The sequence below is a fragment of the Sycon ciliatum genome, chromosome 1, assembly GCF_964019385.1.
Source record: "Sycon ciliatum chromosome 1, ocSycCili1.1, whole genome shotgun sequence".
Taxonomy (NCBI): domain Eukaryota; kingdom Metazoa; phylum Porifera; class Calcarea; order Leucosolenida; family Sycettidae; genus Sycon; species Sycon ciliatum.
In genome coordinates, this window is record NC_088643.1 from 12,129,703 (window position 1) to 12,150,453 (window position 20,751).

General features: G+C 47.8%; 3 protein-coding genes across 3 annotated transcripts in view; 1 reads left to right on the top strand and 2 right to left on the bottom strand.

Moving 5' to 3' along the window:
* Positions 1-13,553, bottom strand: part of LOC135813530 (uncharacterized) — a 25,924-nt gene extending 12,371 nt beyond the window's left edge. The window contains exons 1-2 of the mRNA XM_065326623.1: positions 13,052-13,553; positions 11,254-11,547 (exon numbers count right to left, since the gene is read on the bottom strand). Coding sequence (XP_065182695.1) covers positions 11,254-11,547; positions 13,052-13,406 — 649 coding nt within the window. The 5' untranslated portion in view covers positions 13,407-13,553. The remainder of the gene's footprint in view (positions 1-11,253; positions 11,548-13,051) is intronic.
* LOC135806697 (uncharacterized) lies at positions 3,377-8,414 on the bottom strand. Its single transcript, XM_065320925.1, has 4 exons — positions 5,892-8,414; positions 5,154-5,566; positions 4,523-4,529; positions 3,377-3,382 (listed from the first exon to the last, which is right to left on the bottom strand). The coding sequence occupies exons 1-4, from the start codon at positions 8,412-8,414 to the stop codon at positions 3,377-3,379; spliced, it is 2,949 nt and encodes a 982-aa protein (XP_065176997.1).
* A 3,016-nt stretch (positions 13,554-16,569) lies between the features above and the next one.
* Positions 16,570-20,751, top strand: part of LOC135813537 (fatty acid hydroxylase domain-containing protein 2-like) — a 30,714-nt gene continuing 26,532 nt past the window's right edge. The window contains exons 1-2 of the mRNA XM_065326632.1: positions 16,570-17,377; positions 17,812-18,084. The gene's annotated coding sequence lies outside the window, so the exon portion shown is untranslated. The remainder of the gene's footprint in view (positions 17,378-17,811; positions 18,085-20,751) is intronic.

Consider the following 20,751-nt stretch of genomic DNA (forward strand, 5'->3'; position numbering starts at 1 on the left):
TGCTACCAGTAGCTGTACTGTGCATGGGTAGCATACACTGCCACTGATAGTGCTAGTACTAGCCTAGAGCACGGCACATGCTCTGACGCCGGGACTGCACTCTGCAGTGCACAGTCTGTGCTGTGCTCGACTCTACTGCAGCCGAGGCAGAGTGCAGAGCCGCTGTTTTAGTTCAGTGCTATGCTGGTAGACTCTCTAACGACTGTAAATGCATGAATGCGACTGTGACAGGCACCATGCCACTGTGTAGGTATCCATGGCATTGGCTGGATTTCTTTGGTGACGACTGTATTACTCCCCCAGTCCCTGCCCCCAACAGCAGAAAAGAAATACTCCCTGTTTCCAGCAGTTCACTTGCATACCAGTGTCATGGTTGTTGTCTCTTCTTACCATGAATGTTCCTATGTATTGTCTGATTCTGATCCAATGTACTGCAATGCCCTCAGTTTGGTGAGTCTGCCATTCGATGATGCCGAGACCTCTGGTCTGTTGAGCATGACAGACCTCACCAGCACTGTCTCACTGCTGACTCCATGCTAGCCCCATGTGCCTGGCAGTGAGTTTGTGTACCTCGTATAATTATAAAAACTGACATTATTTTTGTTTATGTTTGCTGCTGCTATGCAGGTTCAACCCGAACTTTGGCATGCTGGGGATCTTTGATTTGCTGCATGGTACGGACAGTCACTTTCGTAAATAAAAGTCGTACGAGCGCCATTCCATGCTACTTGCCACCACCCCAGCCAACGTTCTGATTCCAGACGAACCGAAGAAATGCCAGTAAAAAGGTTAAGTCTGCAGTGCATGTGCATGTGTGCATCCTCACTGCTGTTGCTAGTCTCCTCACAGTCCACCCTTGACCGTCCCATTCTCCAGTTTCAATGCTAGTCTCCTCACAGTCCACCCTTGACCGTCCCATTCTCCAGTTTCAATGCTAGTATCATCACTACTCTACATGTATATGTATTTTAGCATATCCACCATCAATACTGGTCACATGACAAATTACACTAACCTACCCTCACTACTTCAAGTATGCCACTGATATTATTATTTTTATTCACATAGCTATGGGATTTTTGTGGCACATTCATTAGTGCCCTAGCTCGGCCCAATCTGTGTTCTATAATGGGTGGTTAACGACATCGCACTGTTCAATCCACCGGACTTATGAGTGTCGACTCTCATAGCTAATGTGCATTTTTCCGAGCCATCACCAAGAAGTTCTTTTTCTTTCTCAGCTAGGCCCATTCACAGTTTGTTTCTATTTCAAGTTCCGTCCGTTCCACCATCCTGGAAGCATGGAGAGGGACTTTATTGTGAATAATTTTAAGTTTATTACAAGCAAAATATAGGCTATGACATCAGTACTACTTAACGGCCGTACCGTTATGACATCACTACTACTTACCGGCTGTACTGGTATGACATCACTAGTAGTTAACGGCTGTACTGCTATGACATCACTACTACTTGCTCCCAGGTCACTCTAACTGTTTTCTGTACCCGATTACCGGTACTTAATTACGTCACTATTCAAGATGCTTTATACTTGAAGTACTGCATGAATGCTGACTTCATACAAAGTGTTAGGATATGAAACCAGAAATCATATGCAGTCAACACGTGCCTGTACTGTCCCAGACCGGCACTGCAATTTGCTGTTGCCAACCCCCCCCCCCCCTTGAACACTGTGTGGCACTGCGCTCGTGGCAAATCTGAACTCAGGATCTGCTCATCCGAATCCAGAGCCTCAGAGGGCTCAGGTACCCCCACCCCAGCGGGCGTTACCATACTCTTGTGCCTGCCCATGAGCACGGCCAGTAGTGATCTCTGGGTGCAGTATCGCCACAGGATCATGGTCCGTGACGTGTGCCACCTCCATAGATCTACACTTCAATGTACTTCTGTCATGGACTTTGAAATCCGTTGAGAAGTCAAGCGGCCACTGGGCACTGACCTTGCAGCCGTGAGCACAGCTGGTCCATTTCTTGCAGTGTGTACATGAACTATAGTGTGTGTACGAGCAAACAGAAGCAGTGTAGGGTGCTGGTCCCGGTCATCCCATCAGATTTCAATGTTCACGACAGTACATTCTAGGTCTTAGCCATGGTAAATTTGATCGTAATATGCACTGCAGACTGCAGTGCATATTACTGATGGTAACGGTTGCAACTTACACTTAGTGACTGCATGCTTGTGTTGCTTGTGTTGCTTGTGTTGCTCGTGGCACACGACAGTCACAAGCAACACGAGGAGTAATTATGGTTGGTAGTTATTATTACGAAGGTAAACAAGAGAATGGCCCGAGCATGCCCAGAGCAACCAGGTAAGGGCCAGCAGCGATGATGAGAGAATACCTTCGACATGCGCGAATGGAGATAATGTCGTACGAAGAAGCAGCGAGAGAGAAGCATGCAGCGACGGCATGTAAATGCAGTCTATAACAGTAACATAATGCAAAATACTGGCAGAGGTAGGATCCCGGTCATGAGCTTGTAATGAATGGGCACACTCTAGTTTGGCATGCTGTACCCTTGAGCATGTTCCTACTCAAATAACACACACACACACACACGTGCATGCACATCCATGCGCACCCCCCCCCCCCACACACACACATACACAAACACACGCACACAAACACGTGTGCACGTGCGCACGCACGTACACACAAACACATTGAACCTGGGACACATTGCCATGTTCAGGCAGGATATGTCCCGTGGTCTACTGAAAAGCCGGCAACAATTGGAAACGTGGAAGGAGCTGGAGTGTGTGTGTGCTAGGGTCGAACCATGGCTACATTCAGAATGCTTCATGACTTGGCATGGTAGCAGACAACCGGTATTTCTTGCTTGCCAAACGAATTCGAGCAGTGCTGCTAGATTTCAATACTAGAGTAAAATATGATGTGTATCTCAAGGATAGTACCATGAACTTGTATATACAGGGTATGGCTGACACTGCTATGGCAATATACATTGCAGTATAAACATTTGTAGAGTAGAGTTTTCCAGGTTTAACTGACATACCGGTAACTATTCTGTACAGTGACTAGTGTAAAAACAGTAGGTGAGAGTAGACATGAACACATTCAGTAAAACTGATACCACAGTAGACTGGACTAGACAGTACATGTAGTTCAGTTGATCATTATATCTACATACTAACACAACACTGTGTGTGTCATAGACAATCTGTATACATCATGTCTATACAAGTGATGTCACAGTGTTGTGATCAATGACAGGTAGTGTGCTGTTGGAGTATCTCTTACTGCAGTAGCTGCTGGAAATGATCCCTGTCCAGTGCTGGTCACTTTCACCAATCTCAACTGCTAAACACTATCCAGTAGAGATCCTCAGAAGCTCAGCTAGCCCTGTAGAATGTACAACGGTGAGAGTGCACATACACATGCACACACACACACACACACACACAAACACATGCACACACACACACACACACACACACACACACACACACACACACATACACACATGCACCCAAACACATGCCACCACCACACACACGCGTTCAAACACACACCACCACACCCACACACATACCAAAAAACACACACAGGCAGAATCAACCATATACTTGAAGCTCTGGACATAGAATTCGTCTTATGGATTCCATGCGTTGGTGATATAATTAAGAATGAAGTCATTGTTATAATAATCATGACTCAATGACATCATGACTGGAATCTACAGGCAGTGTTTATAGACATTCTTAATAACATCAAGCTGTAAAGCAGGTGACCGTCTAGCAGGATAGGTTGCACACATACTACAGAAGCGACATTTTTCCTGACACATTCTGCCATTTGTTTTTTAGAATCGACTCTGGCAATTTCGACATATTTATTGGAACTTGTCTGTGTTTACTGGTCACAGGTTTACACTGTGCAAGACCAATCTGAGTGGCAGCAGGGTATGTTGAGTGAATACGACCAGCTCACAAACTGGCCAGGGAGATAGGCTGCGAGGTGAGCAAGTGCGCATTCGCTCCACAAAAAGAAATCACCAACACAAGAGCCCGTACATGCAGTCACACACAGACAGACACACACACACACACACACACACGCGCACGGGTGCACGTGCTCTCAAATACATACACACTGTGAAAGACTCCCGCCTGTTCTATCAACCCGTTGTTACAACGTCACATTGGCCCCAGAAGGGGTCATACAGAGGGACAGTAAAAATATACCGTGTGGGATCCCACAGAAAATCAAAGGTCTTGTGCGAGTACTCCCCCCCCCCCCCCCCCCCCTCCAACCTGTTGGTCCTGCCATGGACTCATCAGTAGTTCACTCGTATTACTGAATCACTACCATACAAGTACAGACACCCCCCATACACATACACATACACACATACACACACAAACACACACATACATTCAACATACACACACACACACACACACACACACACACACACATACCCGCACCCCCCCCCCCCCTTGCTGGTCCTGTGACAGACTCTCGGTGGTTCACTCGTATTACTGAAGAACTACCATACAAGTACAGACACCAAACACAAACACAAACACAAACACACACTCACCATACACAAACACAAACACGCACACACACACCATACACATACACTCAACATACACACACACACACACACACACACACACACACACACACACACAAACACACAAAAACACACAAACTTAAAAGGCTGGCTTATTGAGCCAATGTTACAGTGTAACACAACATCAAGAATAGGAAATACAAAGAGGCAGTTCGAAAATACAGCGTGATGATGTTACGGATGACCAAAGGTTTGGTCGCACACCTCCCCTCAACTCCCCCCCCCCCCCCAACCCACACACACACAGACATACCTGCACCCCCTCCCCCCCCCCTCCCACACCCACACACCTCTATCCCCTCCTCCCCCACAACGGCACACCCCCCCCCCCTCCGAAACACACACACACACACACCTGCACCCCCCCCCCCCCCCCACACACACACACCTGCACCCCACCTTCACCCCCCACACACAGAAACGTTTACACAGACTCAGTTGTAATTTTCTCATGATAACAAGGCACTAACACACCAGTTCATCACCCAGCACTCACAGTCTGTCATGTCAGTGGATGATAACACTCTAACTTACGGCAGTGTGTGATGTCTGAATGCTGCCAGCATAGCACAGTGTTGGTTGTGTTCACTTAGGTGTTCATCAGTTTGACGATGTTTGCCACACAGGTAAGCCATGCCACAACGAGGACATGCTGTGATGTTGTCCAGGTCATAGCAGACAAAACATGCTGCTACACGTGGACACCATTCCAGTAGTGCAATGTGGTGATAAATGCTCACTTGGCCTCTCTTGGATTGACGATGCAGGGCAGCAATGAGAGAGTAGTATAGTAGAGAACCGTCTTTAGCTTGTGGTGGTAAGTACACAATTCCAGACACTGACAGACCAGTTGCACACTTGCTTGGCAAGCAAGCACTGAGATCATTAACTAATGACTTCAACGCTGGGAAGAGTTTGGAACTACCATCAGTCGCCAAGATCGTATTCTAGAGCAAAGCACACAACAAAGAACAGTGTAGATAAGAAAGTAACTGAGGCCAGTACACTCGAAACAGAGAACATCATGCACAATAATAACAAATCAGACTGATATAGCGGAAAGCTACACATTCCATTCCACTTGTTTATAATGTTCAAAATTATCACATTCCCCTCTGTGTTCTTCAAGAAATCTACCTTAGAGAGACAGACCCTATACAGTAGATAATTACTGAGTACACTGGTTTGCAATACAATGTTCCATTCAGAGTGGAGTGTGGCTGAAAAACAGTTATGGTAACCTGAACCGTGTACACTGCACTACCAGCTTACCTCCAAATTGAGCAGTGCTCTAGCCATCAGTATACAATACTGCACCACTTCCAGATCAGGTATCTTGTTCTGGCTACAGTTGTTAATCAGTGCTGTTGTGTGATCTGCTGGATTTGAGCCATTACACCATCTCCTGACATAGTCCATCACAATGTTGTAGGGATGCTGTGCTGGTAGAGTGAGACCCAATGGAGTTGTGTGTGCCCTTCCATTAGCTACCAAGGATATGTACTGCTTGTTGTACACATCACCCAAGTACATGTTCAGTAGTGTGGTTACTGTGTCATCATCCATGGAGTACAGGTACTGTTGTAACCGAAGAGCAGACACAGTAGTGTGGTCGTCATGGTTATTGACCGTGCGGCTGATAGCAGTTGGTACATGTTTCCACTTGCACAGTGGTATACCCAGTGTTGTAATCAATGATGGTGAAATAATCCACTCACTGCTACAGGAACTTGACATGACCTTGCCCAGGATCACAAGAATGCACTGTTGCAGAACGGAGTACACTGTACCACATGAAGGGACTGCACCATCCTGTGATAGGTAGCATGATGACATCACTCTCTCAGCAAGGTCTTCTACCACCTGTACATTGGGTATATCCTTGTTTAGCAGAGTGGAACAATGCAGTTGAATGAGTTTCAGGGCACATTCAGTGACACCTGTTGCAAGACCCATTCCCAGTGTTGTTGTAACACGCTGGTACACCACCTGCAGACGGGATAGTGTTTCCTGGCTGGGCTCAACTTGTCCTTCCCTGCAGTCGATGTCCAGAGACATGGATAGCCTGCATGACTCCAGAGAAAGTTGCGTCAAAGGTAGCTGCAACGGTGACTCCACTCCTGTCGGTTCTTGTTCAGATTTCTCCAGGAGCATTTGGGTTCTGGAATCCGAACTCTCAAAAGTGACATCAGAATCTGCAATGCTTTGACGGCAAATACAACACAGGATCGAGGTGCAAATGCTGTCAGCTTGTACAGATAGCGGTGCTTTGTCCAATCTTTGTATCCTGCCCCCAAACTCTCCAACAAACATTGTTTTCCCAAACATTGCAAGTAGGATACCCGATGACTTTGTTAATCCAGAGAAAGGAAGCAAGTCATCGCCAGACAAAACATCAACGGCAGACAACGCCATCTCTATGTGCACGCTTTCCTGAAGCAATTGGTAACTCCAAAACACTGCTTTGTCTGCACCACAACCTCTACAGTCATCAACTTCCTTCACAAAGCCAAGGAAATGCTTGCACATTCGCTGTTGGTACATGTGTTGCTTGTCTTCTGGGCATTGGTAACGACCAAACTCGGCGATAAATGGTTGTAACGAGTAGCGATCCAAACACGAATTGTAATCCAGGAAACAAATCTTGATCAACGGATCAAAACGTAGAAGATGAACCACATCAACATCATCACCTACACAATCCACCATCACACAAGCGCACTTAGATGAGAACGAGGAGCGCAGTTGAGATAGAGCATGGAATGATGCCTTGTCATTCTGACGTAATGTGTTGTATGCTATTTTCAACAGCTGCAGAATTCGATCATTCGGTTTCAGACCATCATCGTTGAACACATCAAGACCAACCTTCTTGAACAACGATAGCAGCCTGGTGGGAGTTAATCGACCCCCTTGTAGAAGACCAGCTGTAATGCGTACAGCAAGTGGAACATTTCCACAATGATCCACTAACCTCTGTGCATCTTCAATGCTCACACTACCTTCAACACATAGACCATGGAGAAGACCAACAGCACAAACCTTTGTCAGACCATCAAGACGGTGTTGTTGTAGTTTAAACTGGGCAGCGTGTAGGTCAAAGTAAACACGACTTGTCAGTAGGATATGAACGTTGTGTTGTAGTCGAAGTAGTCGTTCCACAACATCTTGTAGTTGGAAATCTTTATCAGCACCAGCATGGATAGCATCCTCGGCATTATCCAGAATACATAGCATGCGGTGCTTGCCACCATCCTCATCCATGCCATCAGTTGTTTGTTTTGTCTTGCCAGCAGTTTCAGGTGAAGCCGGGTTTGTTTCGAGTCGGTTTTGAATCATTGCCTGGACAGCGTCAACACCAGCTACACCGCGTAAGTCAAAGAACTCCACACGACAACCAGCATTGCGACATACATGTCCCACAGCAATGGCTACGGACGTCTTACCAAAACCAGCTGGTGCCAGAAGACTCTGCACACGTGTAGATGATGATGTGGACTTTGTTGTGAGAATTTTGTCACTAATCTCTGTAACAATCTCATTCCTGCCAGTGAAGTGTCGGTCTTTGTCCGGTAGAGATGACTGGCTTGACGTTGCTGATCTTGTTGAATCCTGCGTTGTAGTCAATGCTGTGTTGGTTGTTGTACCCATACTAGTCGCATCAGTTCTAGTTACAGCTGATGTTGGTTGTTTGAAAACTGGCTCACGTCTGCTGGAGGTCCGTTGCTGATCGGCCTGGCCATCTTCCACCGGGTGCTGTGATGGCTGCGTTTTCTGTTGGCCAACTGTTGTCATGGTGGTACCTAGCAAGATACAGAAAGCAAGAGTAAAAACCTATTGTAAGTTTTGAAAATCTTTCAAAGGGGATGTATGGCCTACTTTCTCCGTTAATCTGTTAAGCAAAACTTCAATGCATTTTTATAGACCCGTCAAAACCATCTATCAGAGCAATGGATGTCATCGTGGCCACCCTATCTCAGTGGGGGGGGGGGGGGGGGGGGGTCACCGATATGTTTGTCTAATGCGCATAGAAAGACCCTGATAAGAACAATAAAATGCAATGAAGAAGTTTTGCTTAACGGAGAAAGTCGAATCAAAATTTCACAGTACTGGACCTACTGGTAGTCTTCTGTGTGCTGATTCGAATGCTGTTGGTCCGAGGAAGCTGAGCTACTGCCGTTGGCCTATGTTCCCAGTCGATCTCATGCACTGGAAGCTGAGCTACTGCCGTTGGCCTATGTTCCCAGTCGAACTCATGCACTGGAAGCTGAGCCACTGCCGTGGCCTATGTTCCCAGTCGAACTCATGCACTGGAAGCTGAGCCACTGCCGTTGGCCTATGTTCCCAGTCGAACTCATGCATTGGAAGCTGAGCCACTGCCGTTGGCCTATGTTCCCAGTCGAACTCATGCACTGGAAGCTGAGCCACTGCCGTTGGCCTATGTTCCCAGTCGAACTCATGCACTGGAAGCTGAGCCACTGCCGTTGGCCTATGTTCCCAGTCGAACTCATGCACTTTCAAATTTTTGGATGAGTGCACCCCACTACTAGAACAGTTGCGCTCGGTGAAATCCGACACAAAGTGAATATTTTGGCGCCACTGGATGAGTTGCTTTGACTGACAGCCCAACTAAATTCCCCTGAAAGAAACATACATCCGTTATGGTGAAGGAGAGTCGATCGTAGAGCAAAAACAATTGGCAATGACAAATGGAAAAATTTTCAGCTACAAGTATTACAAACAAGAATCCCGGGCTTATTTCCTACTAGTGGTCGTACTAGAACTCTACAATTAGTAACAAAGTCATGTGATAGCGGGTTTTCCAAAGTGGTGTGTTGATGACTATCGTGGCCTGGCAAGGTCTTTTGGAGGTCATAGAATGATGGCTGGTAGCCTCGAGCTCAGTTTTCCAGGCAAAATGTTCAAATTTATGACTGCCGACAAAGTACTGTATGGCACGACATTTTCGGACAAAGCCAAATTTCGACCTTTTTTCGTACGGATTCTATTTTCGTACTGTCGTGCATTCTAAATGCAGTGCTGCCAAATAATTTTCGCCCAAAATCGGACAACCTTCACCGCCAATGCTGGCCACATGGTGCGAATTTTTCTCATCGGCAATTTTTTACAGAGAATTCAAAATATCGCCTAAAACACCATGAAAATTCGCTTCGTTGCCACGGTAACCCCAGAGTTGTCATGAATTTTGTAATGATGAGTGTGGTCGCACACTGACTCTGCACAGACTGTCAGTGTACATCCCATCCAGCCTGATCCAGGCATGTTACTTTGCACTTCCACAGCCAAGCGCTAGCCTTTTTAGAACAAATGTACAGTGATTTGTGCCTTCAGTTGCGCTGAAAAGTGAAAGTACAGGACTTCTGCATAGGAAAGTAATGATCTCCGACATTTTGGCTGCTTTTCGGACGTTTCCCTTTTCGGACCGGTTTTCGGAAGAGCCTTCCAAAATCGGACAATGTCCGAAAAATCGGACGGTTTGGCAGCACTGTAAATGCACGTGTTTGCATGCGGTGCGCATGTAAAGTGTACATATGTACATAACTTAACAGGAACAAATTTTAGTACGGAATTAATTTTAGTACAAAAGAGGCCGTGTCCGAAATCGTACGAAAATAAATTCTGTCCGAAAATTTCCTGCTATACAGTACCTTGCAATCTTCGCTCTCCAACAACTACTGTGCTAAGTCTGAGTTGAGGATTTCATCTGGAAAATGATATTCTCTGGAATGCTGCACTATATCTGCGGCATAGCAATGAGAAAAGCTGACTCCGACAAAAGCAATGTTTGCGATTTCGAAGTAATATAATTTTGGAAAATGAAAGCCTGAGCAGTCACAGAAAGCAAATCAAGTATGGAAGGGGACGGTGTGGTTTCCGTCCAGCACTGCACTATTTGGTGCATACATGCGCGTGCGAACTGAAGTGCTTAATTGCATGAAGTGCATGACAATACAGGGTGTGCACATGCATGCCGTGTGCATGCATGTGCTGCACGGCATGCATGCCGGGTTTGCCTGCTTGCACAACTCACATGCTTTCACCGTCACAGCTTCTACAGTGTGCGCTCGATTCACTCGATTTTTACGTCCACCACCGGGAAGTTGCTGTGAGCTGGCTTCTGTGATAATGTTCCTTCTACTGCGATAAAGTGCGAGGCTAAATGTTCTAGAATCCTCTTCTTTTAGACCAATTCGAGGCTGCTGAACACGAAAATTGGGTGTACCTGCCGGGGCCGTGTTTGCCTCTGGTCGAGATCAGTACTTCTCTATGCCTATGTGCAAAGTGCGGCTCCACCTTTTTTGTTCAGGCATGGCATGTATGGCATCAATGGAAAGGCAATGACCACAGCTACCTAAAACAGCATCGACAAGGGAGTACTGGCCACGGGATAAGATAGAAGCGGGGTCAAAGTCAGGCCAAAGAGATCTCACGCGGGGCCCAATTTACGGACTGTACAACTACAAACTTTTCAAAATTTCAATCGATCGGAACTCAGTCATTCCTGGGTTATTTCCAAAATCTAACATATGTACGTCGAAGAGAAAGCTCTCAGCTGTCCATTACACACCACCAAAGTTGAACACATTGCAGTAAACGTATAGCAACAACATACCTGTGTGGGACAAAATGGAGAGCATTTCCTTGCTCTTGTCCGCATAACCAAGTTCCTCAATGACAACACAGAGATCACGATAAGTCTTTAGGCCACCAGCTCTGAGCAACTGGATGAGCGCCTCATTATGATCAGATAGTCCATCCCGGGACAGAATTCTCTTCAGTCCCTCTATTGATGCGCTGTCAGTTATGAGATGTTTCTTGATCACCATCCGTCGCAGTCGATCTGCGTCAACTGTGTTCAACCATGGTTGAATGTCACACACAAACCTTTCCAGGTCAAACGGATTGTCTGTTGCAAAAGCAGCAAAATACAGAAGGCGCAGATTTCACATGAACACACAACTGCACACAACTGCATGTCAAGAGACAAGAAAAATGGAATTGCACAACACCGATAATACATGGAAAGGAATTTGAGTGGACACACCCTTTCCAATAGCGCTTCACATCAGAACAAGTTCCGCTATTTTACAACGTTTCGCCACTTGGCCATCGTCAGGTGCTAAGAACAATGGACACACACACACACACACACACACTCACACGCACACACACACTCACGCACTCACGTGCGCGCACACACACACATGCACACACACACACACACACACACACCCATCCCAGAACCGCACATCGGAGCGCTTCAGCGATTGTTTCAATGGACAGCTGGGAGTTTTCTTTTTGACCTACATATCTTAGTGTTTGAAAATAACCCAGAAATGACTGAGTTACGATCAATTGAAATCTTGAAAAGTTTCGATCCCAGGGGATCGAAAGTTGTAGAGTCCGTACACAAAGGGTTAAAATGTACACGCGAGTTGTGACTGCAGTTTCACCTGACCCAGGCTGGAACTGAACTCCCTAGCAATAATCTAGTGACCCATGACAGTGCTTCACGCCGGTGGCACCTGCATTTCTTGTAGATGTACAGAATCGTCATGTAGATCTGGTTATATCCTCAGGACTGTCCATCTAACTGAACCCACCGCATTCCCAGGGTCAGCTCTCAATACGATTGATGCGAATGCATAAACAAATTGATCTCTGTAAGCACTTCTCACTGCAAACAAGTAAGTACTGGCAGTGCTGCTCAATGAAATCCAGTCGTCGTGTCACTCAAGTTTGTGCCTTGCACCATTTTGCAGCCCAATGTTCGCAGGTCTAGGGCTGCGCAACACCCAGCGCGTACTTGAGTGATGCTGTGACTGGATTTCATTCCAGCGTGTACTTGAGTGACGCTGTGACTGGATTTCATTCCAGCATGTACTTGAGTGATGCTGGGACTGGATTTCATTCCAGCGTGTACTTGAGTGATGCTGTGACTGGATTTCATTCCAGCGTGTACTTGAGTGACGCTGTGACTGGATTTCATTCCAGCGTGTACTTGAGTGATGCTGTGACTGGATTTCATTCCAGCGCGTACTTGAGTGATGCTGGGACTGGATTTCATTGAACAGAACTGTTCATGCAAATGTACTGTCGTGGACATGGAAATCCCGTCGATTGACCGGGGCCGGCGCCCTCAGCGCGTACAGAACGCTGCGTGCAGGGCACATGATTGTTGATCCTTTACGACTAGCGCGCTGCAGCGCTTAAAATGCATGTGTGTACCGCTTATCCACGGCTGCATGGCCAGCACCCTGGGGCCGCTAGACGTGCGACTGGATTTCCATGTCCACAACAGTAGTTACATGCATGTTCAACGAGTTTCCCCCCCCCCCCCCCCCCCACCCCCTTCCACACACACACACACCTTCCTACGCCACTGTACTGTAGTCAATGTGAACACTTACCGGAGGACGGGTCACGTGTTGACTCACGATCTGCCGACATTGGCTTCGTTGGACGGTCAGTTTTCCCACTGGCAGTTGCTTTGCGTCGGTTCGCCATGGTACTGGCAATATGCTCCGCTACATGAGGCTGGCTGTGTTGAATCAAATTCAGGAACGTATCCACCTGTTCCTCCGTTTTCGTTAGCATCAGCCTCACCACATACTTGGAATGATCCCACTTCTCGTTTTCCTTGCCTGAGGCAGTAACGTATTCCTCCTCACTGAGGACATCGTTCTCCAGCAGGTCTTCCAAGATCAGTGACACATCTAGATTGGATACCAAGTACTTGATGTTGTACCGCACACTGTCCGGCATTGCGCCGTCAGCAAAACCGTCACAACCAACCACTCAGCCACGGCCTCACTCTGTCCACGCCGGCATGAATCGTTCTGTCCACACCACAGTGAACAATGGAGAACACCGCACACAACTACACGACCCACACAAATCACCAGCACTGCAACAACCGTCACGGTGACTTCATGTGCACCAACTAACGACATGGCGTCCTTTCATGCGGTTTACCGCACGGATTTATGAAGTCGGACATATTCCGATTTATTTGCATCAATCGGACAAGATTAGGTACATTTCTCTTGTAAACCCTGTCAGTTTGAGAATTTAGACAAACACCGAACAAATTTTAGCCGCGACGAGGATCGGGAGAAATCCATCATAAATTATTATTTTACATAGCTACTACCATCACGTCGACCGAGTGAAGATCGAAATGATAATGGAGTGGAGAGAAGAAGACCTGAACTAGAGTGCTTGAGAGACTATGTAGTGTCACATGAGAAGGCTCTCCTTTTGAATGGAGAAGCCCAACGTCGCTGATCTGCATCGCCGTTTTCAAGCGCTGATCTGCAGTAGGAATGTTTTTGTAAATTATTCGTAGTTGTGGACGTGGATGGATTCAGCGCTCTGTTCTCTCAGCAAGCCTACTCAGTCCAACACGAAGGACTTCCATGAGCGAAACAACGTGCTCCTCGAGCAAGTGCAGCTCGGGGTAATATGGCCAATGCCACGGGAGACCACCTCGTGCCTGCATAAGGCCAAGAATTGATGGCAAGAAATCTTTGATGAGCGCCTTCGACTTCAAGGACGCAATATTATATCTCCTCAGCAGTAACTGCAGCGCTCTTGCTGAAAATATCACTGCCAGCAGGCACTAGGCATAATTTAGTGAAGAGCTACTTGTACTAGCGATTGGAGATTTGGTGTTGGCATATCTGCTCCATCATGGTAACTGGTGCGTTTATCAAGGCAGTGCAGTTTCTGCTGCTGTTTCACAAGCCATATGCGCATATGCGCAGTGAGTAGGAATTTGTTGTATGATAGCTGAGGATCACCAGCCTTCATGGACAAACCTATGTTGGGACTGGTTGCTGAACAGTGCACGCCTAAATCTCTCAGCAAGCTCTCTTGCTCAGCTGGTGACGAACACTATATACCCGCTGCTTTGGGCTTGCAGCCCCGTCTCCCGACCGTAGACCGATCGAAAGGCTGTCACAGTCCTGTGACCATCGGCGTACAGTTGACACTGATGGGGCATCGGATAAAGTGCTGGCGTCAGTAATTCTCTTGTTTACCTGGAATCTACATCTACAGCTGGTTTCGACTTCCAGCCATCCTCCGTTAGTTATGCTTGTGACTATCATGCCAGCAAGTCGATCAGCAGCATCACCTCGCATCTTTGATGGTGAGGCCTGCAAAACGTCACCGACCAGTGACGATGCTCAAATAGGGCACCCTACCAGAGCTGGCGCAGTGTATGGTGCAGTCTTTCATGAATCCATAAACTATGCTGTTCGGCTGCTGTAGCTCTGACGCTTGCGTGTGTGCCTTACATTAAGGGCAGCGGGCCATCTGCTTTAGCCATTTGCCAATGCATGCACGGCTGAACGTCTACCAGCAAGCTGCAAACACTTCTCTCTCTACCTGTGACATAGTGGACATTGTGCATGTGTTATGCATTCCTATATGAACTGTTCTGGATGCAGAGATTTACCCACTAAGCCCTAGAGAAATATGAATAAATACTATACTACTATTACTAAACTTGGTATGCGGGTGTGACGTGCTGCTGCTCATCAGATTCGGTCCATGCGACGCTCGTGTTTTTAGTTTTGTTATTTTGTCTTCCTTTTTTGAATTCGTAAACCAAACAGACTAAACTATCCAGTGATCAGGTACTGGTGTGGTGGGGCAAGGTTTTGTTGGTGATGCTGCTGTCAGTGGTGGCGGCGTGCATGTGCTCGTGCTTGCGGGCGATGGCCCGCGTTTTCTCCCATGCCGCAAGTTTGTCCTGCGTTTGTGTTTTGCATTTGGACTTCCTGCCAGGCTTGGAAGACTTGCATTTCAAACAGTTTGTCCCACTGTGTGGCTCCCAGTCTTTGAACGGTGTACATCCACCTCTGGAGCTCCAGAGAATGTTGGGCCCCTGGCAGTAGCAGTGCATTCCATGGCCAATTTGCAAGTGTGGCAAAAAAGTTCAGGGTGTATTTGGTTTCATCCACATTGAGATGAAACACTGCCAAAATGGATTGAGTATGATCTGCCACACGATACTTCGTCCGTCCACTCCTTGAGGCGAATTTCTCCCCTCCAATACGACAACACGACGACAGGAAGCTAACATGAGCCTCCATTTCTGAACAAAATAACGTCTCTAACATGGCCACGAAAAGCTACAGTTATGCACGTCAAGCTTAGGAATACACGAAATCGAAAGGCTAGGACATCGAGGTATACTAGAAAATTGTCTGCGAGGCGGAGAAAATTCGCTGACGAGGTTGGTGAGCCCTTGAAATCGAGCGACGATCCAAAAATAATTGCACCCACGTCGAGAAAGAAACCATGCGTAGCGCGTGGGTAACCCAAAAAGATCGCTCGAGCGGCGGCACAGTCGAAGGCAAGGCCAGTCCAAGCTCTAAACTCTATCGAATGACCTGGCAAACACCCGTGGTTTCGGTTGACCTTGCCCGTTTGAGATGGAAGTCGAGCGAAATTGCAAACATACAACTAGGCCAGGTCGCGTAAAAAATGAAAAATATTAAAATTTGGCCGCCATATTTAATGAACGCCCGTCGCATGCATGGGACAGCCGTGCCGTCCGACAGAGAAAATGCGCCAAGAAAAAATGATGATGATCGGGTACCGAGAACCGGTAGATGTATTGTAGAGTCTACATAGCGGGGAGTGGTGAAAACCAGGACCCCCTGGTATAACCATGTCATGATCTGATGATAACTCAACCCTTTCAAGACTCGGAGTCGTTGCTACTAGTACTCAGTACTAGTAGTACTGGTAATCAGTGGTATGACTGAAGTCTGTACATGTCTGTACCGTATCAGTGTCACGCGCGCATGCGCTTCGTCCCTTGGACAGAGTAGATCTACGTCATGGAAGACGAGACATTTACAAATGATTTAAAAAAATCATTAATTTGGTGGTGGGTCGGCATGGCAATGGTACTTGGCACAAGTACGTGCAGTTGTCAGGGAGTCGTCAAATACTTATTTGACGACTCCCTGGTACTGGTAGATCTACTGACTGTTAGTTGTGATCGCTTTTCTCGCTTTTGCTTCAGTGTCGCCCATTTTCACCGAGCAACCGGTGAAGGAGGCTGTTGCGGCCGTTGGTGGTGGCGAATTTCGGATGATCGTGGATGCAAGTACAGGTCATGACCCGACGAAGTCCGAAGTACATTGGCTGGCTGGGGGTGAGCCAAACCAAGCACCGATTGGCAACTTGGAAAACCCATTCAAACGAATCCAGACGTGTGTGGATGTTCAACATCAACTCCGAGGCTTTCTGCTATGGCCGCCTTGGTCAACTGGAGGTAGGTTTGCAATTGGCTGACCTACCGATGATGATGGCACCGGTGATGGCGGACATGGATGGCAGACTGATGGCTGGCAACAAAGTCATCACATCTGTGCCGTGCGCACTGGAACATACCGGGATAGTGTGAGTGTGACTCTGTGAGTGACTGGCCAGAACAGTGTTCGTTACGAGTAGAGGCTTACAACAATGAACTGGTAACGACGGTGTTAGTGAAGGGAACGGCCGATATCTCCAACCTAACCCGGCAGCCGTACAAAGACAGCATCATCATGGCCAGCTTGCCTGACGAGTTCATCATCGCTCCGTATCCTGAATCGTTCCAGCTATGAGTGATGATAATGATGATGGAAGCACGGACAGGTGGCCAATGCCAAGCTAGAAGACATGATTGTTTTCACCACTGAACGGCCTGGTCCAGAACGGAGAAGGGGCAGCGTGTACGGTTGATTCATGCATTGAGTGGTGTGACTGTCTAAATAAGCACGGAACTTTTACATCTACACATCTACATGTAGTTGAGTCAGGTTACCTTCACAAACACGGAAGGAGAATGTGGGAAAGGGTTGAATTTCCGGAGAAAGTTTGGAGGGTGGCCGTGGAATGTGACTGATGCAGTGATGGTGATTGTGGACTACAAAATGGCCTGTGTTGGTTGCAAAATCCGTTTCGTGCCTAACAGTCCACGCATAATGTCCGCTACATTGTGAGAAAAATGCTATCCCTGCAAGGAATTGGTGGGGGTTGCATTTCACATTCGAATTTTTCAGTATTTCGGGGTTGCCGCTCACGGAAATAAAATCTGAAGTAGGAAAGCCGCTCTCTCTCTCTCTCTCTCTCTCTCTCTCTCCCTTTTTGCTTTGCGTTTGTCTAGGGCACTTCACATTCCCTTGTGGTATAAACACAACCACAAGTTTCACCATGAGTGGACCGCGCCGATCTGCATCTCTAGTCTGTACTGTCACCCGGGCGAGCATTTCCTCTCCAACATATTGCCGGTATTGGCTGGTCCCGTCCTGCTCGGCTCTCACTGTATGCTGCTGCTCTTGTGGGCCTGCATCTCGCTGGCCTCCGTGTCCGTCGAACACTGCGGCTTCCACCTGCCGTTCATGCCGTCCAACGAGTACCACGACTACCATCATGCAAAGTTAGTAGTGTAGTGTGTGCATTCTGCATTGATTGGTAGCTGTACTAATACCTTGCACATACATGGGAGGCGGTGAACGCAAAAATCTGACTTGAGCTGTACTGTGCATGGGCATGGCATGGGCATGGCATGGCCACTGCTACCAGTAGCTGTACTGTGCATGGGCAGCATACACTGCCACTGGTACCAGTAGCTGTACTGTGCATGGGTAGCATGCACTGCCACTGCTACCAGTAGCTGTACTGTGCATGGGTAGCATGCACTGCCACTGCTACCGGTAGCTGTACTGTGCATGGGTAGCATGCACTGCCACTGCTACCAGTAGCTGTACTGCGCATGGGCAGCATGCACTGCCACTGCTACCGGTAGCTGTACTGCGCATGGGCAGCATGCACTGCCACTGCTACCAGTAGCTGTACTGTGCATGGGTAGCATGCACTGCCACTGCTACCGGCAGCTGTACTGTGCATGGGTAGCATGCACTGCCACTGCTACCGGTAGCTGTACTGTGCATGGGTAGCATGCACTGCCACTGCTACCAGTAGCTGTACTGTGCATGGGTAGCATGCACTGCCACTGCTACCAGTAGTTGTACTGTGCATGGGTAGCATGCACTGCCACTGCTACCAGTAGCTGTACTGTGCATGGGCAGCATGCACTGCCACTGCTACCGGTAGCTGTACTGTGCATGGGCAGCATGCACTGCCACTGCTACCAGTAGCTGTACTGTGCATGGGTAGCATGCACTGCCACTGCTACCGGTAGCTGTACGGTGCATGGGTAGCATGCACTGCAACTGCTACCAGTAGCTGTACTGTGCATGGGTAGCATGCACTGCCACTGCTACCGGTAGCTGTACTGTGCATGGGTAGCATGCACTGCCACTGCTACCAGTAGCTGTACTGTGCATGGGTAGCATGCACTGCCACTGCTACCAGTAGCTGTACTGTGCATGGGTAGCATGCACTGCCACTGCTACCGGTAGCTGTACTGTGCATGGGTAGCATGCACTACCACTGCTACCAGTAGCTGTACTGTGCATGGGTAGCATGCACTGCCACTGCTACCAGTAGCTGTACTGTGCATGGGCAGCATGCACTGCCACTGCTACCGGTAGCTGTACTGTGCCAGGCCTGCTCGTCGAGGATTCGATAGTTTTAGGGGGCGTTCGAATTGTCTCCATCAACTGTTCGAACAAATTTTTTAAAGAGATTAGTTGAGTGTCCCATTACGGCATTAGAACGGTTTCTATCATTTTAGAGTTTTTCAGTGGAATGGTCATGGCGATGATGACGTCCGATCAGATCGACCATCTCCACGTCCTACGTGACGTAGCTATTCCAAACTCTTCGGAACCAATCCACCTCTCCCATCAGATGAGGTTGTGGAGTTTCGAGGAGCTTCGTTTTTCTGAAGAGGCCAATAAGGCCACCTCTTCAGAAAACGAAACTCCTCGAAAAGTCCAAGAGTGACAATTCGAACGCGCCCTTAAAATGCTCCGTTCGCCTCTGTTGTGTGTGTGTGACTGATTGTACATGTACATGATTGTATGTCCCACCCACTCCGACATCTCCCTTGGAGTTAGTTAGTTGTGGAGCTGAAAGGCCATCATTGGTCTCTTGCACAACTTTGACGGCTTGCAGGTTTCGTTCGGGGACAGCATTGAGCCGATGAGGTTACAACCATGAAAGCAATCATTCTAAAAGCCTGAGGCTGAGGCCTGAGGGGCCGAGGATGAACAACAATTTAAAAAAGTCCTTCTTTCGGTATGGAGTCGGTCCGATGTCTACTCTAGTAGTAGTACACTCGAAAATCTCATTTCCGCTCAGCAGGTGTGCACGTGTGTGAACGAACAGGCCGACACGTAGATCTACGTCCGGCATAGTCGGCGACGTGCTAACAAACTAAAAAAACTCCTTTCCTCTGTTGCAATGCATCGTCGACGGTCTGACAGAAATTCACGATCGGACTGGCTGCAAAGTAGCACACTCAAAGTAGAAACAACGGCTGGGCTTTTACTTTTAGGCGGCGAGACCGCTTTGGAGCGTCGAGATTTTGATTGCTGTCTCTGTGGTACATGTAGATCTAGATGGTTGGCTTTCCGCAATCATTGGGCTTTGGCCGTTTCGGCTTCTTGCTCGGTGTGTTGGTGGGAGAGTGATTTGGAGAACAGCGCGGCATGAGCATCAGTTCGGTTAGGGAGATCATGTCAGTCTTGACAGCGGCATGGTGGTCGTCCTCGGGACCTCCAGTCTCCTTATCACTGGGCTGCCATTCAGAATTCTCCGCATCGGTAAGCACCTGTTGCTAGCTGAGTAGCTGAGTTAGTCCGTAATGATCAGGTACCGGTATTCTGGTTTTTTTTTTAATTATTTCAACTCATTTCTCTCCCGCATAATAAATAATGCTATGGGCGAGCGTCATCTTCAAGTTTTGGTGATGGCGATAGTGGGGCTAGCCTAGTTTTGGTGGTCTGTGTCGTGATAGCACTCATTTCCCGTGTCGCGTCGATATGTCGTGAGAGGAAAGTAGAATCTACCGCTACTAACCCTGCTAATCGTTCACGGTAGAAAAGAACCGGCATGATCTACTGACTTGAAAGGTGTCTACCGCCACGTACTTGGAGATGGAAAACGAGCGCCCCTTACTTTTGGGGGAGGGGGTGCA

What these genes read in the sequence shown, in the direction of transcription:
- LOC135806697 (XM_065320925.1), bottom strand. Translation starts at nt 8,414, where the DNA reads ATGACAACAGTTGGCCAACAGAAAACGCAGCCATCACAGCACCCGGTG. An exon ending in GAGCACTGCTCAATTTGGAG is followed by an intron (nt 5,567 to 5,891) that starts GTAAGCTGGTAG and finishes GCTTTGCTCTAG; the next exon opens with AATACGATCTTGGCGACTGA.